Source organism: Martes martes, assembly GCF_963455335.1.
Source record: "Martes martes genome assembly, chromosome: 1".
NCBI lineage: Eukaryota > Metazoa > Chordata > Mammalia > Carnivora > Mustelidae > Martes > Martes martes.
Window position 1 is genome coordinate 196,322,639 of NC_137888.1, and position 19,239 is coordinate 196,341,877.

Below are 19,239 nucleotides of genomic sequence, written 5' to 3' on the forward strand. Positions count from 1 at the left end.
GACTTGATTTCAGGCTCAGGCCATGATCTCAGTGTTCTGGGATCAAGCCCCAAGTTGGGTCTCCTGCTCAGGAAGGGGTCTGCTCTCTCCCCCTGCCCCTCCCCACCTGCTGCACATGCACACACTCCCAAATCTTAAAAATGGAGGCAACAGGTACATCCCATGATAAATGGTCCCTCTTGCTCTAAAGTAGGTATTCTGTTTCATATGGAAGGAAACACTCAAGATCACGGAGCTCTGGGACGGAAGTAGCACTGGGACCCAGGCAGCCCATGTAGGACCCCAGAAAGTTTGCCCAGTCAGGGATGGGCTGCTAGCTTATGACTGTCATCCTGGCATGCTCTAGGTGGCCAACTGCCCAACACCAAGGGGTGTCAGATAGGTGGGGTCTTGAACCAGGAGCAGGTTTTCTGTCCTGAAGGTGATTTGGCCCAGCCTGAGGTCATCAGGTCAGGTGGCTCCCAGTGAGGCCTGTGTTCTGGTCCCCATGATGGTATGAAGACTCCTTTCCCCTGTCATCCTGCTGCAGTCTGAAGAGGGAGGCCAGACCCCAGGTCAGGGGCTTCAACTAGGCTTACTTAAGGTCACAACCAGCTTGCTATCAGCCTCTAGCTCCCACATGGCACCTCCCTTGTATAGAAAGCACAAGTCCCTAGTTTTTGCGTCTCAAATCTTGATTCCCGTCACCTACAAACTACGTGGCATCGGGCAAGCGATTCTAGCGGAACTCCTACAGGGGCTCAGTGAAATCTCCCAGGGGCTGCTGGGAGGGCTCAAAGCAGATGGAGCTGGCCAAAGTCCTGTCCTGGCACAAGCAGCGGCTGGAGGCCACGGAACCCAGCTGTGGACTTCCCTCTGACCACAACTAGAACTTCGAACCCCAGCCCTCCCTGTCTCACCCCACGCCTGAGGGGTCCAAACAGGACTGGATCAGATCAGTTAGAGGAGCCATAGTGACTCTTGGTCCTGCCTGGAGCCCCACTGAGCAGGGCTGACAGAACAAAGCCTCACTCGTGGGCCATTCAGCACACACTGATCCCTGCCCAAGGTATAGGGACCCTCAGATGAACTGACCTGGTCCACCAGAGCTCCTGCTTCTCTGTGATTCATGCACCAGAGCAGGGGCTACACCCCCTTGCCGTCATCCTGAGGGTCTGATGAATGTTAGCAGTCGTGGCTTGCCAGCTCTCCCTCTACCTGCCCCCCATCTGGCAGGGCTCAGCTGGTCTTCAGCTCTAGTCCTGTCTCAGGATCCTGAGTTGTTCCCAGAAAGCCGGAAGTGTTTCTCTGAGATCTATGCTTTGGTTTCCTCCTTGGAATGGTGTCCCCGACCTTGTAAGTCAGATAAAGGTGTAGTGGCCACTGAGAACAGGAACTATGGTCCCTTGATGCTGGGCACAGACATGGCTGGGTGGTAGTGGATGAGTGTGCTGTAGGGCACAGAGCAGCATGGGATGGTAGGGAAGTACCCAGAGCCAGGCTCAGTTTTACCGTCTGTGAAATGAAGATGGGAATCTCATGGCCCCAGAGAAATAACAGAATCCCTGCTCCATGAATGTCCTTTTTCTCAGTACTGCAGAACTGACCCTGTCCACACGCAGACTTTATTGTTGAGTGTGGGGCAGAGGGGTCCTTGACACTGGTCTGGTGGATGCTCCCGGGGTAGAGGTTGGGGAGCCTGGGACTCAGCCATCACTGGGCAGGGCAGGCACACTAGCCAGAGCAGGCACCAGCCGCGTGTATATGTCAACCCCACGGAGGAACACGGCCTCGTGCAACCGTTCATCATGGTCATGCAGCAGCACAGGTGTGCGGTTCATGGGTGAGAAACCCAGCGCCGGGACCCCCACCTGCAGGGAGGCAAGGAGAAGCCATGAGGAGAAGGGCCAGCATCCAGGACCACCCCTTGCCCACCCACTGCAAACAGCTCACCGCACGGAGGTAGCGGCTATCGGTGGCAGCAGGGAAGATCTCTGGCTCCAGAGTGAGCTTCCTGCGGAGGGAAGAGCCTGGTGAATGAGGAGGCAGAGAGGGGAGAGGGCAAGGGAGAGACTGAAGGGGCAAAGGAAGGTGGAAGGGAGGTAGGAGGAGGAGAGAGGAAAGGGGAAGAGAAAGGCTGCCCATGTGCTCACATGTCCTTGCAGGCCCCGCTAAATGCTGCCCACCAGGGGTCTGAGTCATCAGTAGATGTCACTCGGGGCTCCGTCCACTTCTGGAAGGGGGGCAGGATAGCAGGATCAAGACAGGGCCCGGACATCTTCCCCTATTCTTCACAGGCTACTCTGAGCCTGGCCTAGGCACACACCCACCCAGCCCCGCCTCCCACCGCGGCTTCCACCCACCTACCCAGATAGCCAGCTGGTCAGTCCAGCCACAGGCCCTCTTTCAGTCCCTTAAAGGCCACCGGTCTGGGACCTGCCCTCCATCTACTTACTTCCTGTCCAGCTTTCCTATCCTAGGTCTCTTCCTCAAAATGGCTCTCCCAGACCTCTCAGACTGGCCAACTGCTTGTTACAGGTTCTCAGAGTGCGGGGACCCACCCCTTCCTAAACCAAGTGTGTTCAGACTCATATAAAAGTAGTAGTATATAAGGGGCACCTAGGTGGCTCAGTGGGTTAAGCCACTGCCTTCGGCTCAGGTCATGATCCCAGGGTTCTGGGATCGAGCCCCACATCAGGCTTTCTGCTCAGCAGGGAGCCTGCTTTCCTTCCTCTCTCTGCCTGCCTCTCTGCCTACTTGTGATCTCTGTCTGTCAAATAAATAAATAAAATCTTTTCAAAAAAATAGTAGTATATAAATGTTTAATTGAGGTCTATTCGTCTCTTCATGCTGTAAGAACAATGAGGCCGTGAACTGTGTCTAATTTCACTTCTACGGTATCCCCAGCACTCAACAGTGACCTGCACCATGAATGCTTGTTGAATAAAATGTGTCCCTCACAGCTACAGACACCCAGATGTAGCCGAGCACCCACTGCCACCATGGCACACGCCCAGCAAGCCCAGGCTCCCCAGCTCCCACAGCATCCGACCGTGGGTCCCAGCTGATACCTGAGCAAACTCGAAGGTGACCCCCTCACCAGCTGCCCGGCACCAGCCCTGCAGCTGCTCCTCGAAAGCCTGTGAGAAGGGAGATGAGCTGACCTCTCTGGCTCTCCCTGAGCCTCCAGCCCAGGACTGAGGACCCGGCTCCCTGCTCCAAACCCAGGCAGAGGAGGCACCTTCAGGTCCACATCTGGTGCCACACGGAAGTCAAAGCTGGCGCTCATAGTGGCAGGTACCACATTATAGGCCACGCCACCCTCTAGCTTGGTCAGGTTCACGGAGGTCACAGCCCCGGCCTTCAGGTGGGGGTCTGACTGCAGCCTGCAGTGGGAGGTGGGGCAGGGGCGGCAGGGGGAACAGCAGATGAAGAGCCTCCCTTCTCTGGCAGGGCTGCCGCCCAGACCCCCATCTTCTTTCCCAGGCTGCCTCACCTCTGCCTCTCCTTCTCCCGGAAAGCCAGGACCGAGCTCATGACCTTGTGCTAGGAGAGTGTGAGGTCAGACGTGAGCGTGGCCCCAGGAGAGAGCCTTGGGGATTCCCAAACTCCCTCCCAGTGTGCCACGCACCAGCTTCTCTGCTGCCGTGTCCTCGATGAAGCGTGAGCTGTGGCCTGGCCTCCCGGTGCTCGAGACCCGCACCCCTGGGAGATGAGGGAGAAGGGGGTGTCTTCAGCATGGGAGGGGCTGGAAAAGTGACCAGCCTGGGGGTGGGCCCCAGCCTTCCCCTCATCCCAAGCTCATCTGGCAGGGTTGTTCTCCTTAGAACGCAAGGTGTAGAGCTGGTTTCTGTCCATGGGGGGCTTCCCTCAGAAGCTCAGGAAGAAGCCCAGGTAGAGAGGGGCTCTGGGTTCAAGGCCTCCTCAGGCCCCGACATGCTGCATGACTCTTGGGAGGCCTCTGGCCCTTCTGGCCTGGCATCCCAGTGCACAATGACGCCCTCCCTCCAGGCCCATACTTACACCAGGGGCTCCGCTCACTGTAAAAGACAGTGAAGGCATCAGTGGGGTTGGCCAGGCCTGGGGAGGGAGAGGGGATTCAGAGCGTGGAGTGGCCCAGCCCCTAACAGCCTCTCTGTCCCCTACCGGCCGCTCAGGGACCTGCCAGCCTGTTCACCTTCATCCAGGGCAAAGCCAGCTCTCAGGGCCTGGAACTCGGGCCGCCGTACAAACAGCTCCATGCCTTGGTGACCCCCAACTTCCTCATCTGTCAAAGCAGCAGGGACGCGAGATGAAGGATCTGTCCCTATCACCAAAGCCTCCTGCTTCTGAAAAGTGGCTCTCCCCAAGCCACTCCTACCTGGCACAAAGGTCATGTGGATGGTCCTGGGGAAATGGTGGCCCTCAGCCTTCAGTCTCCTCACAGCCTCCAGGTACCTGAGGGGCAGTGACAGGGTATAAGCCAGGTGCTGGGGGAGCCACCAGATATTTGGGCGGGCAGGCTGGAGCCCCGGGCCCCTGCAGCCTGCTCTGCCACAGTCTGGCAGGGAACTCTGTCCTTCAGTCTCCCCATCCATGTCAAGGTGATAATTCCTGTTCAAGATAAGGGGTCAAGGTGTTCCTTGGCCTTGAGGTTCTCCAATCACACCCACACCAGGCCCTGGGTCAATTCAGTGAGCCAGAAGGGGCACTGTGGGGGACAGGAAATGGAGGACACTCACTGGATGCTGACACACTTCATGTCTTGGGCACCCCTGGCGTAGATGTAGCCCTCAGCATCTTTGAAGGCCCCAAAGGGGTCATGACTCCAGTGTTCCTGGGGCAGAGATGAGAAGAGGCCCCAAATTTAGTCATTAATCTACTCTGCTCAACTGTGCCCCTGATCTAGAAGCCTACCCTAGGTTGGGGTGACAAGTGGGGTGGTGAAGGGGACAGAAGCGGGCTGAAGAGTGCAGCAGACTGCAGTCCCTCATCTCTGCTCCCACTGCTACCCTGGGCACAGAACGGACCCCTGGGCAAAGGCTGCCTGAACATAGTCGTGTCCTATGAGATCAGGAGTCAGTTTCAAGACAAGCCCCTGGGGCTCCCTGGGGTCCAATGGGGGGTCTGAGTTATCTGTGTACCCCAAGGCCTGCACTGCTCCCCACACCCCACACACCTTGAAAACAGGCACCACGTCCGTGTGAGAGTTGAGTAAGACAGAGGAGAGTCTGGGGTTGGTGCCCGGCCACGTCAGAATGGTCACCACACGGCCAGGTGCCACCTGGAGAGGACCAGGAGGTGAGTGGGTGCCCCGGGGCCACCTCCCCTCCCCATGACAGGCCCCAGGCTCACCTCCACTTTCTGACAGCCTAGGCCCAGCTGGCAGGCTCTCTCCTCAAGGAAGGCCACAGCAGCCCCTGGGGACACAGAGAGTCTTGGGGCTGTTTCTGCCTACCCACACCTCCCACCAGCCCAGGCAAAGCTGGGGGTACATCCAGAGAGGGGAGCCGATCCTGAAACAGGCTGCTGCCTCTGCAGTGCAATTCCACACCCCTCGGGGACACCTGCATTTCTGTCTCCAAGGGAGAAGATATCTTTGGCCAGTCAGTGACCCTTTGTGGAATGTCAGGTGGGAAGTCCATAGTTAGAAACAGGAGTGACTGCTCTCTTCCTTAGGGATGGGAAAACTGGTGCACAGGCATGAGATTCACCCCATGTGCCCCAGCTGGTAAATACGGGGCAGGGGTTTGGACCCATGTCCACAATTCCCAGCCACCAAGCTTGATTTCCTAAGGGCTGTGGTCTTTGTCCTGCCCCAGTAGGCTTCTGGAGCTTCTTCCCTTGGAGCTGTCTGGTTTCCCCTCCCCGACCTCAAACCCGGGGCAGTGAGGGGAAGTTGTTCCCGAACCAGCCACCAGTCAGCTGACCTGGGGAACGGCTAGGGGCGTGGAGGTGCCAGTTGAGGCAACAGAGTGGGATTCAGCTGGGTGACAGTGGTTGGAGTCTGGTGTAAGGCAGTCCCCGCCCCGGAACCCCACCGCAGGCCCTGGAACCGCCGCATTCTCACCGTAGTCCGGCTGGGGCTGGACCGTGCGGATGCGCAGGTACTGGCGGAAGAGCGTCACGGACGGGTGCTCGCCCTCGCGACCCTCGCTGGCCATGGCGCTGTGCGCGGTGAGCTAGGGGCAAAGAGAGTGGCTACCTACCCCTCCCAGCCGCGGGGGCCCCGTGGACTCCATCTACTCACACCCCTGCCCCAGGGCGTTTCCCCGTACGTCCCACAGGGAGAAGACCCCCTGTTTTCGGAGCCCCCATTCCGTTTCAGAAGCTGTGCTAGTCGCTTTCAACACATTTCCGTATTGAATCCGCCAAAGAGCCCCGGGAAGTTCGTGCCTCTGTATGCCTACTTTACAGACAGAGGAGAAGGCTGAGGCTGAGAGGTTCAGAGACAGCTAGAGAGTAGCTGAGCCCGGTCTGAATTCAGACATGGGCTCTCCCTACCCTTCTCAAAAAAATTCTCCCAACTGCCCGGATTTTATGCCACGTAACCCCAGACCCTTTACCCTCTCCGGGGTCCCACCTCGCTCTCTGCTGGTCTTGGGCCGGCGCCTCCTTCTCAGCGCCAGCCCCGGACTGTGGCCCGGGGCTCAGGGTCCTGCGAGGTCTAGGGCTCAGAACCGCCCCCTCCGCCCACCACGTGGCCGGACCGGATCCCGGGGCGGGGCCGAAGACTGCGAGCAAGGGCCACCTACGTCCCCGCGGCCGCGACGACGAAGGCCTCTTCGCCCGCCCCAGGTTCCAGCCTCCTCTCGGATTACGGGATCCTGCGATCCTTCCCGGGGGCAGCCACCGCCGCCGCCGCCCGCTCCGCCCCGGCGGCCGTCCGCTGGCCCCGGCCGGCCCCGCCCCCAAGCCCCGCCCCCAGCCCCGCCCCGCAGGACCAGTCTGCGAGCCGCGGGTGGTCCCTCCCGGGGAGGGCTCTACCTCCAGCAATCTCCAGATTGGGCGGGAAGAGAGGAGAGCGGATACTGACGCGGGAGGTTGCGTCTGCCCGCTCAGGCGCCCCTCTTGAGGTACAGCGCTACAAAGTCCTGCCAGAGCTGGCCCTGCCTACTCCCCCGTCCCCTCCCGCGAGTCTCTTGACTTCTCCCCTTTCCGTGTCTCAGCTCCTCAGGGAGGGCCCCGCTGATTGCCTCAGCCCCCTGTGTGGACAGGTTTTTGGTCAATAACTGTCCCCTGTAAGTTCCAGAAGGCTGGCTGCTCCATGTACCCACAGGATTCTGTCGCTGGCGGGGGGCACAGAGCGGTGTCAGAGCGGCCGCCGGACACGTGCCAGGAACAGAGGATAAAGGGGCAGAGGAGAGGCACATGTGTGACTTCGTGTGAGATCATGCGAGTGTGCCACTGTGGGAGGTAATCTAACAGTGTGTATCAGCGTGCGTGTGTGTGACAATGCGAGTGTGAGATGTGGCTGGTGTGGCAGCGTCTGTGTGATAGAGGATGTCATGGTGAGAAGATGTAACCAGACGGCTGTATGATCATGTGAGAGGGGCTGAGCAGCACAAGAGCATACATGTGGCATACTCTTGGCTGACCCTGTGCCAGACTCCCTGGCTCTCCTGCAGCCACCAGAGAGGGAGGATGAAGAGGCACAGGTGTCCCACTGGCCACACCCAGACTGCACACAGTTGTAGCTGCCCACTTGGGTGTCTGGGTGTCCTTTGTACTCTCAGCCAGTTCTGCCCCCTGCTATAGGGGCTGAGTCAGCGTGGGGAGAGGCAGGGCTGAAGACTTCAACCTTTGTGCCCCGAGGAGGCAGGCTGGGAGGGAAGGGAAGGGGAGGGGGTCCGTCCCAATCCTCCTGGGGTTTAAGTCTCATCTGCTTGCTGACCCATACATACCCAGGGGCAAGCAGGCTTGGCAGTTCACCACCAGTGCTGTGTTAATTGTTAAACCACATTCCCCACTTCTATCTCTACACATCCTGCTCCCTTTGGCCATAGGTATTGCATTCCTGACTCACTGGCACAATGGCCAGACCCTGGATTTCCCACCAACCCCAGTAGTCACACGACAGCAGTAACACCCGCTCGCCCAGACCCCCACAAGCCCTGTGAGACCAAGTGCTCCATATACCTAGACTGAGTCAATTTTAAAACCAAATTTTGAGCCAGGTATTACCATCATGCCCGGTTTACAGGTGAGGAAACTGAGTCACAGAGTAGTGAGGGCAGCTAGCTAAGAAGTAGACCATCTCGGGCTGCTGAAGCCTCCCTCCAGCTCCCAGCCCCCAAGCAGTCCCGGACCTGCCTCTCACTGCCACCCCTCCTGCTGCAACCCCAGGAAACAGGACCTGCCACTCCCCAGACATGACAAAAAAATGTGTTTTTTTATTGTGCCTATGAGATGAAATGAGAGGTCCCGACTGGGCCCGGCCCTCTGGCCTCCACCCTCCAATCCCAGGGGCTGCCTCTCTGGTGGGGCACTGGTCCAGACTCTCCCAGCTCAGGCCAGGCCTGGGGCCTGGTCAGTGGGTGAACTCAAGGCAGGCGGTCAAGGAAGGCCAGGAGGACAAGGTGGAAGTCTTGTGGCTTGTGGAGGTAGCAGGCGTGGCCTGCATCACGAAGCTTCACCACAGAGTGGTTGGGCAGGTGGCGGAGCTGCCGCAGTGACTCCCGGGCCAGGATACGGTCCAGCTCCCCATACAGGATGAGAGTCGGGGTCTGCAGGGCAAGGCAAGGAGCTGTGATCCTGGGGCCTGATGGTGACTGACCCTCCTGACACCTCCTTAGGAAATCTTTCCCAAACACCCCACCTCTTTCTATCCAGATGAGGCCATGTGTCCTCCAAGTGAGACCTGAGTCCTTCCCCCCCCATGACTAGAGCCAGGGATAGGAAGCTGGACCTTTGGAAACCCTCCTTCCAGTACCTTCACGGCCCAGAATTGTTCCTGGGTGTAGTTCTGGGTGGAGGCGGGTGCAATGGGCACAAATCCACGCAGCTGGTGGTGGCCTCGGATCAGGAAGGGCAGGGCGTAGCGGCCACTCAGAGAGGGGCTCACCAAGACGGCATTGTGCACCTCCAGGTCCCGTAGCACTCGCTCCAGGAGCTCTGCCCGCCCTGCCTCTGTGCTTGCCTCCTTGGAAGGTGCCGAGTTCCCAAAACCTGGGAATAGCAGGAGGCACCAGCTGAGGGAGGCTGGAAAGGAACCCAGGACTTCCTGCCCCCCCACAGTGGGGGAAGGAGCAGAGGCACAGGGCAGCACTACCCCCAAACTTCCCGGAAGCTATTTTAGGTAATAGGATAGGTCCGCTAGAAAAGCATCTTTCACTCATTAGAGTGGCAAAACTAAAAAGACTGACAATATGCAGTGTTGGGGAAGATGTGGGGAAATGGGCGCTTTCATCCATGACTGATGGGAGTATAAATCCATGTTGCGTTTTTGGAGGGTAAGGTAATATTTGTCAACATTTTTAAAAATGTGCATCCTCTGACCCATCAATGATTCTTTGTAGCTACCCTATAGAAATTATTGCTTCCACGCTCAAAGAAACATGTCCAAAGTTGCTTCAGCTTCATGCCTCAAGCATTTCCACTGACACTGGAAACTCTAAATCAACTTATGTATCTACCAGTGGAGGAATGGGCAGATGTTCATAGTGACTGGCCCGCTCTATGAGATATGGTATAGGGGGAGAAAACCAAGCTTCAAAGAGATTTGCTAAGCCAACAGGACACGAGTCATGTTTCTACCCTCACCACACAATCCTGAGTATCGTCTGTCTTTCTACATATGGAAATACCCAGAGGGGACCCCCTGGGCACTCCCAGACTGCTGGGAGAGAAATGTTGGCATGGGTCTCTGAGGGTGTCACTCTCTCTTGGTTTTTAAAGACAAGAATGATAGCATAAATCATGTGTACAGCTAAAAAACCGAAAAGCTACCTAGTTTATCATAAAAAGTCCAGTGAGATCTCTCCATGCAAGCTCCTGGGAAGTAAGTCATGTTTCTATTTCTATTTCCCATGCTCTGGGACATGCCACAGTCCACATTCTAGTTTTCAAGGTAGAAAATAAAGACACAGACCTTCTAGCATTGCCATCTTGTGTTGCGACCTGCCACTGCTTGTCCAGACATTGGGGTCCAAATCCCCCCCAACCCAGCCATACCGGAAGGCTTTTCTACCCCTCCAAGTCCTCCCTTGGGAAGCTGCCCCCTTGTGCCTGCCGGATGTTGCTTCCCTAGACCCCGGAGCGGGGGCTCTCACCTGGGAGGTCAAGGGCCACAGCCCGGTAGCCCCTCTGCGCCAGCAGCTGCAGCGTGCCCAGCTGCTCCCACGTGTGCGAGTTAAAGGCCTTTCCGTGGAGTAGCATCACCTCCACCCTGTGGGCACACAGGGAAGTGTGTGTCCTCGGGGTCTGGAAATGGGCCGCCCTTCTTTCTTTCTAGGCTTCTCCCACTGCCCTCCCAGGCCCTGAGGACCCTGGATTGAGCTGGGGTCCCACACAGGGACTCCCCTTGGACCTAGTCCTTCCACTACACCCTGAGGTCAGCACCCACCTGCGTGCCCGGTGGAGCGGCAGCACCTCGCGGTAAAAGATGGGGGAGTTGCCAGGGGTGAGACCAGCCAGGATTGTGACATTGGGGCCTCCCCAGAGCCAGGAGGTCTGCTCAGGGGGGCCTGGCAGACCCACGTACAGTAGCAGCATGAGCAGCAGGCCCAGGCCCAGCAGGGCTACCTGGGACCGGCTCATGGAAGTCTGTACCACAGTCTGGAGGAGAGGAGAGGAAGAAGAGGCTGGGGCTGTGTCCCCAACAGGTCCCCTGGACCCCACCCCCAAGCCCCACCCAAAACCCTCAGTCAAAGGAAGAGCTCAGCCCTTGCCCTTTGTCCTGCTCCAAGCAGGGGTCTGAGGGTTCATATATAACTACTCCACACATGCAGGGGCAAGGGCCCAGATACCCTCCTGAGAAGGAGCATCTGAGATCTTTCTGGAGACACACAGATGCTCAATAACCACCATCATCACTGTGCCAGCTAAAACCAGTGCTTATGACAGCCAGATCCTGTGCTTGGCCCTTCCCATACGAGGACTCATGAATCCACATAAGAACACTGGGAAGCAGATAGGATTATAGTTCTCTTGCAGATGAGGAAACAGGCTCAGAGAGGTAAATTCTTTTGCCCAAAATGCAGAGGAGCAGGTAGAGGAACTGGGACTTGAACCCAGAACTGGGCGGCTAACCACCAGCCTACACTCAGCTTGCCAAGGAAGAAACTACGGGGTTAGGAGGTGAGGGATGAACTGGAGCTTTGCTGGTGGACAGAGTAGTCAGAGTCATCAAAAGTGAAAGACCGGGGATGCCCGGGTGGCTCAGTTGGTTAAGTGTCTGCCTTCAGCTCAGGTCATGATCCCAGGGTCCTGGGATGGAGCCCTGTGTTGGGCTCCTTGTTCATCAGGAAGCCTGCTTCTCCCACTGCCTGCGGCTCTCCCTGCTTGTGTTCTCTCTATCACACAAATAAATAAATAAAATCTTTTAAAGAAAATAAAAAGGGAAAGACTATGTGTAAAGCCCCATTTCACTGACAGCATGTTTGGAAATGGTTCTTTTTTTTTTTTTTTTATCACACTGCATATAATAGTGCTTAAATCAGAATGTGTCTTCCAATTGGTGGAAATATTCAGTGTTTTATCTCAGCTGATATTAAGTGGGAGGAGGGCTCATGGAGAACATCTGGGATGGAGAAAGGCCGAGGCATGAACAGAATGAATGGGCCCAGGGAGGAACATGGTACACCTCGAAATGAAGGCTGGAGAGATGAAAGCTCCCCCACCTGACGGACTCTTGTAGTCTGGGTCCTTTGCTTGTCCAGAGGACAGACATCAGGACCCAGGACCCAGACAGAAGGGTTAGCCCTGCCTCTGAGACTCTGGCTTGCCACTTCCTGGCTATGTGTCTTCAGCTTGTCAGTAAAATGGGGAAAAGGATCACCTTGCATTGGCCCTCTCAAGTTTCCTGTGATATTTCAGGAACAGTGGATTTGACCCTGGGCTGTCCTGTCATCATTTCTCAAGCCTAGGATGAGTACACCTGCCTTATTCACAGATTCCAGCGAACACATCTTTATTGGGTGCCAAGTGGGTGCTGGCCCAGCTGGAAACACATTGGGCACCACTCTCCTCTCCTGGGAGCTTTGACAGTGTTTCCCAAGCCCCCAGCCCCAGGCTACCAGTCCCGGGGTGGGTGGGCAGTGGCAGCCCTTCTGGTGCCAGTGAAGAGCCAGGAGCTTAAGGAAGGAAGACGCCGCTCTTCTCTTCTGACCAGGAACAGCAACCTCCAGAGCAGCGTGAGCCTAGGCTCCCACCAGTGGGAGGATCCCCGCGCACCTCCCCTTGTGGCAAGCCTACTGCGAGGAAGAGGCGGGACTTTGGCTGTTGCCTTGGCAACCTAGGCAGCTGGTGCACTAGACCATGGTGGGGGGAAGCTAGCCGGCAACTCAGCATGCACCAGACGAGCTGGGGTCGGGTTGGCTGTACCCAACTTAGGTCCTTGGCATACGTGTGGATAATGACACACAGGTGTACACGCATGCACACAAATATCCAGTCTTGTCCCCACAGCTTTTCTTTTGCACAAGCTATTCCTGGCACTGCAGGTACAGGCAGACACACTTGGCCTGCGAGCAAGTGATCCCTTGAATTAGGGACCCTCAAAACCAGCCACACAGCCACCCATCAGGAAAGCAGACGGACACACACACAGACACACACGCTTTCAAAATCATGCAGACCCTCAAATTGCTAGCACACAGTCATATACACAATCCCCAAACTGCTCGTGCATACAAGAAACACGCATGTACAGGCAAACAGACACACATAGCCTCAAAAATACATACGCACACGTAGCTACACACCCTCAAAATCACGTACACAGAAATGCACACAGCAGACATACACAGACACAGGCGTACAGACAGACCGACATCCTCCTCAACGTAGGCACACAGAAACAGACACACACCACATCGACACACGTATATCCAGACCCCCGAGAACGCACGCAGACCAAAGCCTGGGCAACACACACAACACACTAACACCGGGACACTCACTGCCCCCGCAGCGGCCACTCCCGCAGGACTCTGCCCCAGGGCCCCGGGGGCAAGGGGCGGAGCCAGGACGGCCCGCCCCCGGGCACCCCGCAGCCTTCACTCCCCCGAGACACTCACCGGGCCGACCGGGATCACCGGGCCGGACACCCCAGCGCGGGCCCCGCCCACGCGGAACCAGCAGCCAAACAGCGCCGCGACCATGGCGCTGCCTCCGCCGCTCTGCGGGCGGCTGCGGGGACCAGGCGGCAGAGAGCGCGGCCAGGGAGGCGCGCTTGCGCAGTCCGCAGTCGCAGGCCCCCGCGCCTCCTAAACCCACGGAGGGGGGCACTCTAGGCAGTGCCCAAAAGCACGTAGGCCCGGCCCACTGTCCCGATTTTCCGGATTGTTCTCAGTCCGAAGGCCAGGGGAGAGCCACCGGCTTCTTCCCACCAGGCCGTCTCTATCGTGGGTCAGCCCGTCGTCTGTACAGAGGGGGTAAGGATAAGGACTGTCTTAAGGGCCGCAAAAGATGGGTCAAGCCGTAGCAAAGTGTCTGGAGAGGAGGCCTCGCTGTTCAATGTCAGATGTTATAGCTACTTGGCAGCTCCAGGTCTCAGTCCAACCGCTTCCCGCACCCCTGCACATACACAGGCACACGCACTCGAGCACAGCCCGGGGTGGCCTCTGGGCCTCTTTCACTGCTCTTTATGGCACCTAGCCTGCTGACGATATGTGGCCAAGCCCGGCGTGGCAGCCAGGCCGGTACAGGGAGGCAGCGCAGGGCCCGTAGGACTCCCTCCGTTATAGACACCCTGACAAACAGGCAACATCGCACCCATTCTACAAGCCCAGAAACAGGTTCGGAGACGCTGTGAAAACGACTGAGGTCACCTGGCTGGACTTTGATAGAACCTCACACTCACGGAGGGCCGGCTTCACCGCCTGCCCGCGCACAACTCTGGGCCTGGGCAGGGTGGGGACCCACGAACCCTTCTCCGCAAGCCGCATCGTGTGCATCTGGGGCAGGGTGCTGGGGCCGCACCGAGCCAGGTGCTTCGAGCACCCGGGGCCGAGGGGTTTGGGGAAACCGAGGCTGCTGGGACAGGAAAGATCTAGTGGCAGCCACGGGCCCTGCGACGGCTTGTGGCCACAAGAGGGCGCCCCGTAGCACGGCCTGGTCTCCGCCCCCGGCGGGGCCACTTCCCCGCTTCCCAGGCCCGGGCCGCAGTCGCCGCCCGCACTCGCCTGCCTCTTAACTGCGCGAGCCTACGCAGCTCCCCAGGTACCGACCCTGCGCCCCCCGACCCTCTCTTCTTCTGTCCAGTGAGATCCCACCCCCACCCGGCCCAAGTTCCTCCCCTTCCCATCTCGGCTCCCCAGGTCCCCTCCTCGGGTCTGCCCCCAACCTTCCCGCGTGCGCCTTACCGGGCCCAGCGAGCCAGAACCGAAGTCGGCCGAGGGGACCGAGCGAGCCGCCGCGGCGCCGATGACCGTGCGTCAGCGCGTTGGGCCCCAGCGGGTGGTGCGCCGGGTTCTCCGCATTCCTTGCGGGCCGGAACTCCAAAGCCTTTCCCAGCTCTGCGTTCCGGCTTCCGCCTCCGGAAAATGGGTTTTTAACTCCAATCCCGACCCCCTCCGGCCTGCGGTGCCAACCTACAAACTGTAACAGTGCCTTGAAGAGAAAGAGGTCCATATGCAAAATAGCTGCTTACTGTCGCTTGAGCACTTACTGCGCTCCCTCTGTGCTAGGAACCGTGTCCAGCGTTTCACATGCGGGAGCTCGTTTAATCCCATCCACCACCGGGAGCTGAGCACTATTGTATTATCCCCATTCGTAGAAAGGGAGAATAACAATGAGGACAATAATCATAATGGGAGCTCCATGTATTGAGTTCAAGGGCAGGCACCCTCACTTTTCAATTCTTTTTTTGTTTGTTTGTTTTGTTTTTAACTCATTCATTCTTGAGGTAGGTTTTATTGCCACTTCAGAAGAGGAAACTGAGGCCCAATGCCACACAGTTGAGTGGCGGAGGCATAAATAACACCTCGGTCTTCCTCATCTGAAAGCATGTGGAGAGTTCTGGCAGCCTCCTGGAGGCCCCCTTGCTGCTCCCAGAGGGACCCCTGCCCTCTCTGTCCCATCAGGTGGGGGGTTCTGTGGCTCCTCATCAGTCTGGCCTTGGACCACAGGTGCGTCAACAGTACAGCGGAGGTGATGGCCGGAGTGGAGCTTCATGAGGGCACCACCCAGGTGCAGGGCCAGAGCATCTTCTTCCGGGAGGCTCGGCCAGGTGGTGGGCAGGCTGCTCGCTTCTCAATTCTGCTACTGCACGGCATCCGCTTCTCCTCCGAGACCTGGCAGAACCTGGGCACGCTGCACAGGCTGGCTCAGGCTGGCTACCGGGCTGTGGCCATGGACCTGCCAGGTACCTCTGGGCCAAACTTCTGGACCGGGGTTGTGGGGGTGCCTCACCGAGGCCTGGGCCCTGGGGCACTGGGAGGACCTTGACAGGGTGCAGTGCCCTCGGCAAGGCCCTTCCAGTTTCTCGGGTCTCTATCCGGGTGTGGTCTGGACACCGTCCAGCTGTTTCTAACCAGGTTGCCCCGGGCGGTGTCTTAGAGGCTCTGAGCCTGTTTCCTCCTCTGTAATGAGAGCTACAGATTTGGGGGGTTGGCCCTAGTGAGAAGGGACTGAGATACGTGCATATGTCATCGGTACCCAACACCTAAGAATCGGTACTCAGCCAAGTGAAATTAAAATCTTTTGACAGAGCCATAACCGTAGCCTCTGTTGGAAGCCCTAAAGAGTGAGACTGAGTCTCCTGACACATGTAGGGGTGGGTCGGGGCCTGGTGGGTGGCCAAGCCCCCAGTCACATCCCAGGGACAAAGCCCGGAACTGGGTTCAGTGGTAGGGCAGGAGCAGCCCCAGAACAGCTGTCATAACCTGGACTGGTAGGCTCCAGCTCATGGAGCCAAGTATGAAGGGGCAGCAGAGCTGACCTGCTCACCTCACAGGCCATGGCTGGCAGGGTTTCAGGGCCCAAGGGTGGGCCTCCAGGCCCAGATGGAATTGGTTTAGACCATGGGTTGGGCTGATGATCTTCCAGGTGAAGGTCTTGAGCTAATCTTTTGGGGGTAGGTGGGGCCTGACTCATTGGAGGGAAGGTACATGCACAGAGCCACCTCCTTGACCCCTGTCCACCCTGCCAGCCCTGAGACAGGTGCCTCTTAAGCAGTTAATTCACTTAATTTTCACCACAACCTGAAATGGCAGATACTTTTTTGTCTCCTATAACAGATGGGGAAACCGAGCAGCTGAGAGAGGGGTGAGGAGACTTTCCTAAGGTCACCTAGATAGTTAGTGGAAGATTGAGACTTGGCCCCAGCTGTGTTGGACTTAAGAGACCAATCCTTTCCAGGACACTCTACGGCTGGGAGAGGTGGGCACAGACATAGAGGAAAATGCCTCGTGCTTGCCAAAGATAGGATAGATCTAGGCTGCTGTAGGAATAAACTTGGGCACACTGTGTGCTGCTGGAACCTGGCACAGAGAGATTGACCTAGGAGGGCTTCCTGGAGGAAGGGACTGTCTCTTCCATTTTCCCCATTCAATGCTCTTGTCTTTCCCACACCTGAATCCCTGCAGGCCTGGGGCGCTCCAAGGAAGCAGCAGCCCCTGCCCCTATCGGGGAGCTGGTCCCCAGCAGCTTCCTGGCAGCTGTGGTGGACGCCTTGGACCTGGGCTCTCCAGTTGTGATCAGCCCATCGTTGAGCGGCATGTACTCCCTGCCCTTCCTCACGGCCCCTGGCTCCCAGCTCCGGGGCTATGTGCCAGTGGCCCCCATCTGCACTGACAAAATCAATGCTGCGGACTATGCCAGTGTGAAGGTATCCCATGTGGGAGGCCGAGATGCCCCTGCCATGAGCAAGAAAGGGTCCATCCTGGGGCCTTTCCTCCACTGGGGGCAGGGTAACCGAGGGGTGTCTTCTTGGGGGGAGCTAAACTACCAAACTCTGCCCTTTTGGTTTACTTAGCAGCAGATTCCTGTGCCTTGGCCTGTGCTAAACTGTGTACCAGAGCAGACAAAAATCCGTGCCTCTGTCCCCCAGGAGCTGGGGCCTCTCCTACCACCCTCTGGGCCAGCTTGTCTCTCCCCTTCATTTGGGGTGGCCCCAGGGAGAGACTGAAGTGGTGGTGGGGCTAGAGCTGACCCCTCTAGGATGTTGGGGCTGGTGTGGTAGATCCCTGTTTACTGTTTCCCTTTCATTTCTCTAGACCTCAACACTTATAGTATATGGAGACCAGGACCCCATGGGCCTGACCAGCTTTGAGCACCTGAAGCAGCTGCCCAACCACCGGGTGTTGGTCATGGAGGGGGCAGGGCACCCCTGCTACCTTGACAGACCTGAGGAGTGGCACACAGGGCTGCTGGATTTCCTGCAGGGGCTAGCATGAGACCCAGCCCTGCAGATGGGGGTGGCTGCTGGCCTGCCTTGGGCTCTCTCTGTCTCTTTCCTCCCTCCATGGGTTCCTGCTCATCACATACATGCAACAGGTGTGTCTGTCTCTCTGGGTTCTTGTCTCTAGGATCTGTCTTCTCCTCTTCCTCTTTCTCTTGCAGTGACAGACTAAGGAGGTGAAATCAAGAGGAAAAGCCGCAGGAATCAAGAGATGTAATCTGGTGGAGGGTAATCCATTATTAGATGGGCTTCTCCTATAGGTTTTCCTGTTCCCTCGCTCACTTTCCTCTCCCCTGTGCAGCCTCCCCATCCTGCCTCCAGCCTCTTCCTTGGGCTGCCCTGCAGGGCACTCACACCTCCTACTCCTGCCTCTTAGACCACGGATACATCCATGCCCACTTGCATGCTTACCCATGTAGAGCCATCCATGTTCCCAGATACGACCCTTCACTTGCAACCTATAGGTACAGGCAACTCTGGACTGACACGCACACTGTCACCTGCAGCTTTGCATTGCATGCATTCATACACATGCACTCTTGTGCTCTCACACAAGCATTCACATGGGCACACACACCCTCCCAATCATGCAGCTCCCCACTGTCCAGGAAGGTGGGCACCCTCCTTGTAGGAGACGCTCTGCCAGGCTTAGGAGTAACCAGCCCCGAATTCCATTCACCCACAAGTTGCAGCTGGCCCCAGACCTTGGAACCTCCGATCTCCATGCTTTCCCTCTTCTTTCTGGGTGCTCCACACCTCCCCAGGTTATTAGGCCTGGATCTGCTCAACCAAGCTTGTTTCCTGCTCTGAGGTTTGGGGGTTGGGGAGACGGAGAGCGGAGAGTGGAGGTCGGTGAAATAAAGTGATGCAATTAGACCCCGCAGGCTCTTGCTGTCTCCGGAGCGCCGCCCCTCCCCCGCCCCTGGGGACCGCCACGGTGGGCCCCTCCCCCACCCTGGCGGGACCAGATGGTCCCCCTGCCCTTTGTCCACCCGGCCAGATGGAGGGGAAGGGAGATTGGATTCCCCTCCCCACCCACCCACACACACATACACACACACACCCAGGTGCCAAGAGACTCAGCTGTGGGGGGAGGTGGAGGTCAGTGGGACCAGGCTGAGCCGATTACGGAGGAGAGGGGGAGGTAGATCTGTTCCCCAAAGGGTACGGTGGGGGAAAGAGAGGGCTTGGGGACCGTACAACTCCCCCCATTCTCTAGCCGAGTACACAACTGCGCCGCGGTCCTTGCGACCCTAGCCCCAAAACGGCATTCTGGGGGTAGCTTTGGGAGAATGGCGGGGCGGGGTGCAAGGGATCACACTGCTCTCAGGCCCCTCCTCCAGCTGGTCCGGTAACCTGTCCCGGGCGGACAAGGGCCGGGCTTCGCGGAAGCCATGGGTGGCTGATGGGCGCGGGTCTTGTTTGGGGGAGAGCCCCGCGCGGGGATGGATGGCGCAGAAGCGAGCAGAGCCGGGAACCCGGCCGGGCGGAGGGTCGAAGTCGGGGCTCCGAGGGATCCGAGCCGGAGCCAAGCAGCGCGGGGCCTGGCGGCGGGCCCGAGGCCGAGATGGGGGCGCGGGGGGTCGGCGGAGGCTCCCGGCGGGCGGCTCTGTCGGGCGGAGAGCGCAGGGGCTCGCGGCCGGGCGCGGCGCCGGGGGACCGTGGCTGGGCGGGCGCTGGCGGCGGGACCCCCCCCTCCCGCCCCTAGCTCCCGGCGC

The 19,239-nt window shown here is 58.2% G+C and overlaps 3 protein-coding genes across 8 annotated transcripts; 1 reads left to right on the forward strand and 2 right to left on the reverse strand.

Annotated features, from left to right (window-relative positions):
- Positions 1-1,558: 1,558 nt before the first annotated feature.
- Positions 1,559-14,751, reverse strand: LOC308358056 (aminoacylase-1; the record flags this gene model as incomplete). Of its 3 annotated transcripts, none has more annotated exons than XM_080828056.1 (15): positions 1,559-1,850; positions 1,933-1,993; positions 2,133-2,212; positions 3,051-3,119; positions 3,221-3,365; positions 3,476-3,525; positions 3,611-3,684; positions 4,003-4,059; positions 4,157-4,246; positions 4,340-4,416; positions 4,701-4,795; positions 5,138-5,242; positions 5,314-5,378; positions 6,029-6,140; positions 6,714-6,837. In XM_080828056.1, the coding sequence occupies 14 exons, from the start codon at positions 6,120-6,122 to the stop codon at positions 1,686-1,688; spliced, it is 1,227 nt and encodes a 408-aa protein (XP_080684182.1). In that variant the 3' UTR covers positions 1,559-1,685. The 3 variants fall into 3 exon arrangements, with proteins under 3 accessions (XP_080684182.1, XP_080684181.1, XP_080684183.1); XM_080828055.1 differs by having other exon boundaries at positions 6,542-6,830; XM_080828057.1 differs by lacking the exons at positions 6,029-6,140; positions 6,714-6,837 and adding an exon at positions 14,484-14,751.
- Positions 8,332-14,818, reverse strand: ABHD14A (abhydrolase domain containing 14A). 3 transcript variants are annotated; one of them, XM_080828085.1, is made up of 5 exons: positions 14,484-14,818; positions 10,523-10,734; positions 10,230-10,345; positions 8,891-9,126; positions 8,332-8,684 (listed from the first exon to the last, which is right to left on the reverse strand). In XM_080828085.1, the coding sequence occupies exons 2-5, from the start codon at positions 10,714-10,716 to the stop codon at positions 8,502-8,504; spliced, it is 729 nt and encodes a 242-aa protein (XP_080684211.1). In that variant the 5' UTR covers positions 10,717-10,734; positions 14,484-14,818; the 3' UTR covers positions 8,332-8,501. The 3 variants fall into 3 exon arrangements, with proteins under 3 accessions (XP_080684211.1, XP_080684210.1, XP_080684212.1); XM_080828084.1 differs by lacking the exon at positions 14,484-14,818 and adding an exon at positions 13,197-13,356; XM_080828086.1 differs by lacking the exon at positions 14,484-14,818 and adding an exon at positions 13,080-13,194.
- Positions 13,457-18,397, forward strand: ABHD14B (abhydrolase domain containing 14B). Of its 2 annotated transcripts, none has more exons than XM_080828113.1 (4): positions 13,457-13,553; positions 15,249-15,484; positions 16,707-16,948; positions 17,337-18,397. In XM_080828113.1, exons 2-4 carry the CDS (start codon positions 15,274-15,276, stop codon positions 17,514-17,516), a joined length of 633 nt encoding a protein of 210 aa, XP_080684239.1. In that variant the 5' UTR covers positions 13,457-13,553; positions 15,249-15,273; the 3' UTR covers positions 17,517-18,397. The 2 variants fall into 2 exon arrangements, with proteins under 2 accessions (XP_080684239.1, XP_080684238.1); XM_080828112.1 differs by lacking the exon at positions 13,457-13,553 and adding an exon at positions 14,246-14,340.
- Positions 18,398-19,239: the final 842 nt, after the last annotated feature.